This window comes from Somniosus microcephalus, unplaced genomic scaffold (assembly GCF_052327205.1).
Source record: "Somniosus microcephalus isolate GS21.2 unplaced genomic scaffold, FLI_Smic_1.0 unresolved_chr9, whole genome shotgun sequence".
NCBI lineage: Eukaryota > Metazoa > Chordata > Chondrichthyes > Squaliformes > Somniosidae > Somniosus > Somniosus microcephalus.
This window is the reverse complement of record NW_028225187.1, coordinates 19,575,563-19,586,216: the sequence shown is the minus strand read 5'-3', so window position 1 is coordinate 19,586,216 and position 10,654 is coordinate 19,575,563. Positions and strand designations below refer to the sequence as shown.

Below are 10,654 nucleotides of genomic sequence, written 5' to 3'. Positions count from 1 at the left end.
AACTACTTCACTCAGAGGGTGGTAGGTCCATGGAATATGCTGCCCCAAAAAGCTGTAGAAGCTACATCATTACATAAATTTAAAACAGAAATAGACAGTTTCCTAGAAGTAAAGGGAATTAAGGGTTACGGGGAGCGGGCAGGAATTTGGACATGAGTCTAGGTTCGGATCGGTCATGGCCCTGTGGGTAGCGGAGCGGGCCCAGGGGCCGTGTAGCCTGACCCTGCTCCTATTTCGTGTGTCTAATTCTGTTAGATTCAGGAGATGGTTCTGTGATAGTGGATTGGCGGTTAGGATCAGATCAGCCATGATCTTATTGAATGGCGGAGCAGGCTTGAGGGGCCGATTGGCCTACTCCTGCTCCTATTTCTTATGTTCTTATGTAACAAGCCAAGGGAGGGGGAGGGGAGGTTGAAGTGGGTCAATGGCAGGCTTGCTGGCCCAGAGTGCACCGGGCCTGGGAAAGGGCTCCATCCCTGCCAGGGCAGCTGCATTGTGGGAAGCAGGAGGAGTGGCTCTGGAGGACTGGAGCCTCTCAGCTCCAAGTGCAGTTTGCAGAGAGAGAGAGGAGTGGAAGTCAGAAGGTGCCTGTGTGTGTCTTTTTATTTTGGGTTGGCAGGGAGTGGGAGACAAGAGGCACATAACCCTCTTCTGCTGCCTGGTGCAAAGGTTCTTGAGGCCTCTGAAGGTGAGGAAAAAGGCTTAAATTGTGTCTGAGAATTTCAGCTATTTTTTTTGGGTGTATCTGAACAAAGCAATAGGGGCTGGGCCCAGTTTGCAAGGCCCAGATCGCTCTCTCTAACTTAACAATTGCAATGCAAAGGCCCCAAATCTGGGTGCATTGCATTCTTTTGCAAAAAAAAATGGCATGCTTCCCCACCCCTCTTCCCATTTATTGTGTGCACATTTAAAAAATAATTAAAAGTAAGGGGTGGGTGGTGGGGGGGTAGGAGGGGGGTTGTGGTGGTGTGGTCCCAATTACTGACATTTTATATTTGGATAAAAGCAAGTAATTGCTGCAGAGTTTTAACACCAATGTGCAGGGAGGGAGGGAGGGGTGTTTAAAAGGTTGATTAGAAATGATTGCAATTTGTTTTAAAATGTAGGGGGGGGGGGGGGGGGGAAGAGAGAGCGAGGCCAGAATTGTAAAATTTGGAAGATTGCAAAGTTTTAACACAAAGTTAGGGTTCTCTGAATGATTGCAGAATTTAACACAGTATTTTAAAAAGTGATTTGAAATTGTTACCATTTGTTTAAAATATACAGAGGCCAGAACCGTAAAAATTTAAACGGTTTGAAGATTGCAAAGTTTAACAAAAAATGAGGGGTTCTTGGCATGATTCGCACAGTTTAACACAGTGTGGGATCAGTATTTTAAAAAGTGGTTTGAAATTATTAGAATTGGTTTAAGATGTGGGGAATTGTCAAATTTAAACCGTTCGAAGATTGCAAAGTTTTAACACAAAGTGATGGGTTTCAGAATGATTGCCAAATTTAACACAGCGTGGGATCAGTATTTTAAAAACGTGATTTGAAATTATTGCCATTTGTTTAAAATGTGGGGAATTGTAAAATTCAAATGGGTCGAAGATTGCAGAGTTTAACACGGAGTGAGAGGTCAGAGGTATTGCCGAATTTAACACTCAAGTCTGGGTTCAAAATTACTGCGAAGTTTCGAGTGAATAAGGAGAAACTGTTCCCATTGGCGGAAGGGTCACGAACCGGAGGAGACAGATTCGAGGTGATTGGCAGATGAGCCAAAGGTGACATGAGGAAAAACTTTTTTACGGAGCGAGTGGCTAGGATCTGGAATGCGCTGCCTGACAGGGTGATGGAGGCAGATTCAATCGTGGCTTTCAAAAGCGGGAATTGGATAAGTACCTGAAGGGGAAAAAATTTTGCAGGGCTACGGGGAAAGGGCGGGGTGAGTGGGACTAGCTGAAGTGCTCTCGCAGCGAGCCGGCACGGGCTCGAGGGGCCGAATGGCCGCCTTCTGTGCTGTAACCGTTCTATGATTCTCGAGAGGTTTCTTATTTTCCTTTGTCTCTAGATTCTCAATCATTAGGCTAGGGTGGAGGGTCTGGCATTTAGCATGGGGGACCTCCTTGGGTTTTTTTTTTAAAGAAAGGAATAGGTACATCCTTGTAACAGGAAAAAAGAAACATTAGGAAATACTCAGCATGGTACCAGGGATGAAGGACTTCAGTGATGTGGAGAGACTGGAGAAGCTGGGGTTGTTCTCTTTAGAGCAGAGAAGGTTAAGGGGGAGATTGACCAGAATGGTACCAGGGATGAGGGACTTCAGTGATGTGGAGAGACTGGAGAATCACAGAAACCCCACAGTGCAGATAGAGGCCATTTCGGCCCATCGAGCCTGCACCGACACATATCCCACCCGATCCCCATAACCCCTACACCAACACATATCCCACCCTATCCCCACGTATTTAATCCCCCTAACACGAAGGGTCAATTTATCATAGCCAATCAACCTAACCCGCACATCTTTGGACTGTGGGAGGAAACCGGAGCACCCGGAGGAAACCCACGCAAACACGGGGAGAATGTGCAAACTCCACACAGACAGTCGCCCGAGGCCGGATTTGAACACGGGTCCCTGGCGCTGTGAGGCAACAGTGCTAACCACTATGCCACCGTGCTGGGATTGTTCTCCTTAGAGCAGAGAAGGTTAAGGGGAGATTGACCAGAATGGTACCAGGGATGAGGGACTTCAGTGATCTGGAGAAGCTGGGGTTGTTCTCCTTAGAGCAGAGAAGGTTAAGGGGGAGATTGACCAGAATGGTACCAGGGATGAGGGACTTCAGTGATGTGGAGAGACTGGAGAAGCTGGGATTGTTCTCCTTAGAGCAGAGAAGGTTAAGAGATTTGATAGAGGTGTTTAACAAAGATTTAATATCTGTGTAACAGGCTCGAGGGGCTGAATGGGCCTCCTCCTGTTCCTGTGTAACAGGCTCGAGGGGCTGAATGGGCCTCCTCCTGTTCCTGTGTAACAGGCTCGAGGGGCTGAATGGCCTCCTCCTGTTCCTAATGTAACAGGTGATAGGGATGAACGGGTCTTTTTCAGGATGGCAGGCTGTGACTAGTGGGGTACCGCAAGGATCGGTGCTTGGGCCCCAGCTATTCACAATCTATATCAATGATTTGGATGAGGGGACTAAATGTAACATTTCCAAATTTGCTGATGATACAAAGCTAGGTGGCAGTGTCAGTTGTGAAGAGGATGTGAAGACGCTTCAAGGGGATCTCGACAGGCTCAGTGTGTGGGCGAGAACATGGCAGATGGAATATAATGTGGATAAATGTGAAGTTATCCACTTTGGTAGAAAAAACAGAAAGGCAGAGTATTTCCTAAATGGTGAAAGATTGGGGAATGCAGATGCTCAAAGGGACCTGGGTGTCCTTGTACATGAGTCACTGAAAGTGAATGTGCAGGTGCAGCAAGCCATTAGGAAGGCAAATGGTATGCTGGCCTTCATTACAAGAGGATTTGAGTACAAGAGTAAAAGAAGTCTTATTCCAATTATATAGGGCCTTGGTGAGACCACACCTGGTGTACTGTGTACAATTTTGGTCTCCTTACCTAAGGAAGGATATACTTGCCATAGAGGGAGTGCAGCGAAGGTTCACGAGATTGATTCCTGGGATGGCGGGACTGTCGTATGAGAAGAGATTGAGTAAACTGGGCCTGTATTCTCTTGAATTCAGAAGAATGAGAGGGGATCTCATTGAAGCATACAAAATTATTACAGGGCTTGATAGGATGGATTCTGGGAGAATGTTTCCCTCGGCTGGTGAGTCTAGAACCAGGGGCCACAGTCTCAGGATAAGGGGTCGGCCATTCAGGACTGAGATGAGGAGTAATTTTTTCACACAGAGGGTGGTGAATCTTTGGAATTCTCTTGACTGGTAAGGGCATCGAGGGATATGGCGATAGGGCTGGTGAATGGAGTTGAGGCAGATGATCAGCCATGATCTCATTGAATGGCGGAGCAGGCTCGAGGGGACTGAATGGGCCTCCTCCTGTTCCTGTGTAACAGGCTCGAGGGTGCTGAATGGGCCTCCTCCTGTTCCTGTGTAACAGGCTCGAGGGGGCTGAATGGGCCTCCTCCTGTTCCTGTGTAACAGGCTCGAGGGGCTGAATGGGCCTCCTCCTGTTCCTGTGTAACAGGCTCGAGGGGACTGAATGGGCCTCCTCCTGTTCCTGTGTAACAGGCTCGAGGGTGCTGAATGGGCCTCCTCCTGTTCCTGTGTAACAGGCTCGAGGGGGCTGAATGGGCCTCCTCCTGTTCCTGTGTAACAGGCTCGAGGGGGCTGAATGGGCCTCCTCCTGTTCCTGTGTAACAGGCTCGAGGGGGCTGAATGGGCCTCCTCCTGTTCCTGTGTAACAGGCTCGAGGGGGCTGAATGGGCCTCCTCCTGTTCCTGTGTAACAGGCTTGAGGGACTGAATGGGCCCCCTCCTGTTTCTATGGTAACCGGCCTACACCGCGATTCTAACCGTCTCTTTTCCTCCCGGCCAGGTCCGCGCCAGCCAGCCAGCGAGCGAAGGATTCAAGATGGAGGAGCCAGCGCCTGAGGGCGGCGCCAACCAGGACGGGGAGAAGGGGCGACGGCGGCGGAGGAGCGCGGCCGGAGGGCGCCGTCACCCGTGCCCTGACTGCGAGAAGGGCCGCGAGGCGGCGACGGCCGAGAAGAGCGGGGAGAGGGGCCGCAAGCGTGGCCGGCCGGCGGCAGCGGCGCCGGCAAGGCCGGCCTTCCTGTGCTCCGACTGCGGCAAGAGTTTCGGCCGGGCCGGTACGCTGGCGGTCCACCGGCGCATCCACACCGGGGAGAAGCCCTTCGAGTGTGGCGACTGCGGCCGGGCCTTCTACACGTCCTCCCACCTCGCCGACCACCGCCGCAGCCATACCGGGGAGCGCCCCTTCGCCTGCCCCGAGTGCGGCAAGGGCTTTGCCCGCCGCGGCCACCTGACCGCCCACCGCCGCATCCACTCGGGCGCCAAGCCCTTCCGCTGCCCGCTCTGCCAGAAGGACTTCGCCGACTCCTCCCGCCTGGCCGCCCACCGCCGGGCCCACGCAGCCGAGCGCCCCTACCGCTGCTCCGTCTGCCGGCGGGGCTTCCTGGCCTCGGCCGAGCTGCTGCTCCACGAGCGGGGCCACACCGGCGACAAGGCCTACCGCTGTGCTGACTGTGGCCGCGGCTTCGCCCGCGTCAACGGCCTGCGGCTCCACCGCCGTCTTCACCGGGCCTGAGCCGCGCGGGGCGGGGGCGCGCGGAGAGCACGGAGATCAACCCCATCCTCCCTCGCCCGGCGTTTTTCTGCCTCCCCTCGTCCCATCCCGGTTGTGCGTGCGCACACCGTAAGATCCTACGCGCCACGCTAGCGGCCGCCCCTCGTCCCATCCCGGTTGTGCGTGCGCGCACCGTAAGATCCTACGCGCCACGCAAGCGGCCGCCCCTCGTCCCATCCCGGTTGTGCGTGCGCGCACACCGTAAGATCCTACGCGCCCCGCAAGTGGCCGCCATTTTTGAAAGTTCACGCCCGGACTGATTCAACAACCCCTCCCCTTGTCCTCCCTCCTTTCCTCCTTCTCCTGCCCTCCCCGCTCCGCAGCCGCGCGATCATTCGACCTCCACCCTGGTTGCGGTGGCCCCCGAACTCCGGAACCCCCCCCCCCCCGACTTGGAATTCTCGAGCGAGGCGTGCCCTCCTCTCTCTTTTGTGTTGAAATTCCCCATACGCATCTCCCTTCCGGAGCCCCTTCCCAAGCTTCTCGCCGCGCGCGCACTCTCTTTTCCAACCCCGGGGCCTCTCGGGTTTCCGAACGAGCCTGGAAGGATGCCCCCCCCCCCCCCCCAAGCTCCGCACACCTTCCTTTGCCCTTGTCTAGACCGGTTTCCGCGCCGCCAAGCTCCAGACCCGGGGAGCGATCCAGGCCGGCCACCGGTTGGGGAGCACCATCAGCAGCAACGACGACGACGACGCTGCCGCCGCCATCTTGTTGAGGTCCCCATCGCGTGTCTCCTTCGCTCCAATCCCGAGGTCGCCGAGTCCCGTTGGGTCCTGAGCTGCGAAGGTCGAGTCGAATGGAGACGTCTTCCGTCGCAGACCCAAGTCGGTGGATCACGTGCCCGTGGCTTGGCGGGATCGCACCATCTGGGAGAAATTTCTCATTTCGTGGTTCGATTTGTAACCGTCTGCCCCCCGTGTCTCTCTCTTTCCCCCACCCCCCCCCCCGCCCCACCTCACTCCTTCCGAGATCCTCGTAAACCTCCTTGCGCCCTTCCCGACCCGTTGCTGGTTGACTCATAGACCTCCATCTGCTCAGCGCCTTCGGCTAGCTGCAAGTGGAGGTCCTGGTGTCCTGCTTTGCTAGTTTCCACTGTTGTTTCTCCACTGCCACCCCCGCCCTGTCTCTCTCGCCATCTCTGCCTTCCCTGCCCTCCAGCCTTGACTATTCCGACGCTCTCCTGGACAGCATCCCACCTCCGTAAAATTGAGGTCATCTCAAACTCCCACTGCTCCCCGTGTCCTAACTCGCACCGAGTCCCGTTCACCCATCACCCCCTGTGCTCGCACCCCTCCCTATCTCTGTAACCTCCTCCAGCCCCTACAATTCTCATCCTCCTGTTCAAATCCCTCCATGGCCCTCGCCCCCCTCCCTATCTCTGTAACCTCCTCCAGCCTTACAATTCTCATCCTCCTGTTCAAATCCCTCCATGGCCCCTCGCCCCCTCCCTATCTCTGTAACCTCCTCCAGCCCCTACAATTCTCATCCTCCTGTTCAAATCCCTCCATGGCCCTCGCCCCCCTCCCTATCTCTGTAACCTCCTCCAGCCTTACAATTCTCATCCTCCTGTTCAAATCCCGCCATGTCCCCTCGCCCCCCCTCCCTATCTCTGTAACCTCCTCCAGCTCCTACAACCCCCGAGATCTCTGCGCTCCTCCAATTCCGCCCTCTTGAGCATCCCCGATTTCCATCGCTCCACCATTGGCGGCCGTGCCTTCAGCTGCCTGGGGCCCTGAGCTCTGGAATTCCCTCCCTAAACCTCTCCGCCTCTCTGTCCTCCTTTAAGACGCTCCTCAAAACCGACCTCTTTGACCAAGCTTTTGGTCACCTGTCCTAGTATCTCCTTATGTGACTCGGGGTCACATTTTGTTTGATAATCGCTCCTGTGAAGCACCTCGGGTGTCCCCTTTTGTAGTTTTCGGTGCTAGTGTCCCACTCTCAAGTCCTTTTGTCTCTCTGTGTCTCTCTCCCTCTGTGTACCCCTCTTACAGTATAACGGGGAGCGATCTTATTGAGCGGCGGAGCAGGCTCGAGGGGCCGAATGGCCTACTCCTGCTCCTATCTTCTATGTTTCTATCCTAGTGGAGTGGTGTGATTTGAGATATATCCTTTTTATTTAGTCGGGGGGGGGCGGCGGGGATGGGGGGGCAGTGGTTGGCCGAGAGATTTCCACAGACGTGTTGACCGGATTCCGCTCCGGCTGTTCCCGGGCGGCCCTTTAAACGCTGCTGGGCGTTCGTCGGACGAGATTTTTGCCTGTCGTCCCGCCTCTGCTATTCCGTAACCGAACTGGCGTGACACGTCAGGCGAGAGCGATTGAGGGCTCGGGCGGGGCTGGGGGGAGGGCAGTTGTCCCGGCGGGCCTGCTCGAACGTTCCAAGCGGTCGCTCGATCAGAACGCCGGTGGCCCACTCGCTCTTTATTCCGCCGTGTCGGGTTTTTTTTTCCCCCCGCTGGACGGTATGCCAGCTTTGTCCTGCCGACCTTCCCCATCCCCCCCTTCCCATCCGCCCCCTCACCTGTGTCTGTCGTGAAGAGGTTTTTTTTATTTTTACATTCAAGCGAGTCGGCAGAACCAGTATTCTGCGGACTGAGCCATTTAATAATGACTCTGGGAGTGGGGGGACAAATGGGAGATCTGGTGGGGGGTGGGCTAAGAATTTCTGCGCAATCGATCTGAAACCGGCACAGACGATCATAGAACGATATGGCACAGGAGGAGGCCATTCGGCCTTCATCGTGCCTCTCTGGTCGAGCTCTCCAATTAGTCCCACTCCCGCTCTTTCCCCACAGCCCTGCAAATCTTTCCCCTTCAAGTATTTCTCCAATTCCCCTTTTGAAAGTGACTATTGAATCTGCTTCCACCGCCCTTTCAGGCAGCGCATTCCAGATCACAACAACTCGCTGTGTAAAGAAATGTTTCCTCATCTCCCTCTCTGGTTCTTTTGCCGATTATCTTCACTCTGTGTCCTCTGGTTACCGACCCTCCTGTCACTGGAAACAGTTTCTCCTTATTTACTCCATCAAAACCCTTTGTGATTTTGAACGCCTCTATTAAATCTCCTCTTAACCTTCTCTGCTCCCAAGAGAACAACCCCAGCTTCTCCACATCACCGAAGTCCCTCATCCCTGGTCCCATTCTGGTCAATCTCCCCTTAACCTTCTCTGCTCCAAGGAGAACAACCCCAGCTTCTCCAGTCTTTCCACATCACTGAAGTCCCTCATCCCTGGTCCCATTCTGGTCAATCTCCCCTTAACCTTCTCTGCTCTAAGGAGAACAACCCCAGCTTCTCCAGTCTCTCCACATCACTGAAGTCCCTCATCCCTGGCACCATTCTGGTCAATCTCCCCTTAACCTTCTCTGCTCGAAGGAGAACAACCCCAGCTTCTCCAGTCTTTCCACATCACTGAAGTCCCTCATCCCCGGTCCCATTCTAGTCAAATCTCCTCTGCACCCTCTCCAAGGTCCTTCTTATAAAGTGTGTGGTGCCCCCGAATTGGGACACGGCACTCCAACCGTGGGGGCCTAACCAGTGTTTTTATATGAAAAGAGTTCAGCAATAATTTCCTTGCTTTTTGTTAGGGGGAGGAACGCGGCTGCGTCCCGTGTTTCCCGCGATCTTTTCTGCCGATGTAAGATTCAGTTGGTTCCCGTGACCGGCCCCAGCTTGCGACTGTGCCAGTTCGGGAGTGGGGGGAAGGCTCGCCAAATCGCCCTTGCTTTCCTTGGCGTGCTGGCCACGAGTCGGTCTGTCTTTCAAAAGATTTTTTTTATTCCTACTGGACAAAAAAAAATGGATGAGTTGCATGTCGGTGAAATTAGTAAATGGTTCAATAGAGGTTTTTTCTTTCAGTTACTTGTTTTAAATCAGAGGACTGACGCCTTTCTAAAAAAAAAAAAAAAAAAAAAATTTTTCGTTTTTGTTCTCTTGATCGAATATCGGCTGTACGAATAGAACAGCGCTCTTTTTAAACGCTGCCGCTCGCGAGTGCTGGTTGATGGAGGACTTTCCTGCGGGCGGATCCCAGCGGAAGCGAAACCCGGGTGCAGCTTCTCGACTGCGACCGCAACAGGTCACGTTCGGTGAGGTGGAAGCACACACAGAGCTGGTTGAGATATTCCAGCCGGACGCCCGCCCTTTGCAAGAACTTTTATCGCCGCCCACAGGGACTCATCGGAGAGGGTAACGATCCCATTTCGGACTCGCTTCTTGTTATGCATGTCTCTCTACATTATACTTTTCAAATGTTTTTGCCAAATGTGTTTTTTCGCTTTATTGATTAATTGTAAATAAAGCTATTAGTTTAGTCTGTAACTTTCGGATGTGCTTTTACACGGGACTTTACCAGCACAGAAACGGGCCATTCGGCCCAACTGGTCCTTTCCTGCCCTCCCTCTTCCCCTTTCCCTTTCATAGATACATAGAAGGTAGGAGTAGGAGTAGGCCACTCGAGCCTGTTCCACCATTTAAGGAGATCATGGCTGATCATCCAAATTCAGTACCCTGTCCCTGCCTTCCATGCGCAGCTACTAGGGACTTGCCTGCACGGACAAACCTGTTTTTTTAAAAAAAACACGGAAGTTCCAGGCGTACGCGCTGCCTCTCCGGCGCACGCGTTTGACCTCCGAACACCTTCCTTCAAGGGAACGGAAGTTCCGGTTTCCCGCGCATGCGCAGTGCATGCACGAAACCGGCACTTTTGTTGGGCCTACGCGTGAGTACCCAGCGCGTACTCACCCGTGGGGACCCGAAGTTGTGCCCCATAGGGTCGGTGCTCCCAGTGGAGAGTCATAAAAACGTAGAAGATAGGAGCAGGAGTCGGCCATTCGGCCCCTCGAGCCTGCTCCGCCATGTAATGAGATCATGGCTGATCATCCAAACTCAGTACCCTGTCCCTGCTTTCTCCCCATATCCCTTGATCCCTTTAGCCTTAAGAAATATATCTAACTCCTTCTTGAATATATTTAATGAATTGGCCTCAACTGCCTTCTGTGGTAGAGAATTCCACAGGTTCACCACTCTCTGGGTGAAGAAATTCCTCCTCATCTCTGTCCTAAATGGCTTACTCCTTATCCTTAGACTGTGACCCCTGGTTCTGGACTCCCCGACCATCGGGAACAGCCTTCCTGCATCCAGTCTGTCTAGTCCTGTTAGAATTTTATAAGTTTCAATGAGATCCCCTCTCATTCTTCTAAACTCTAGCGAGTATAAGCCCAATCGACCCAATCTCTCCTCATACGTCATTCCTGCCATCCCAGGTATCAGCCTGGTGAATCTTCGCTGCACTCCCTCCATGGCAAGAACATCGTTCCTCAGATAAGGCGACCAAAACTGCACACAAT

The 10,654-nt window shown here is 53.5% G+C and overlaps 1 protein-coding gene across 1 annotated transcript in view; it reads left to right on the top strand.

The window, feature by feature from the left end:
* Positions 1-500: 500 nt before the first annotated feature.
* Positions 501-10,654, top strand: part of LOC147084863 (uncharacterized) — a 90,119-nt gene continuing 79,965 nt past the window's right edge. Inside the window, exons 1-4 of the mRNA XM_085979354.1 lie at positions 501-688; positions 4,540-5,268; positions 5,911-6,026; positions 9,267-9,394. Coding sequence (XP_085835480.1) covers positions 4,576-5,268; positions 5,911-6,026; positions 9,267-9,394 — 937 coding nt within the window. The 5' untranslated portion in view covers positions 501-688; positions 4,540-4,575. The remainder of the gene's footprint in view (positions 689-4,539; positions 5,269-5,910; positions 6,027-9,266; positions 9,395-10,654) is intronic.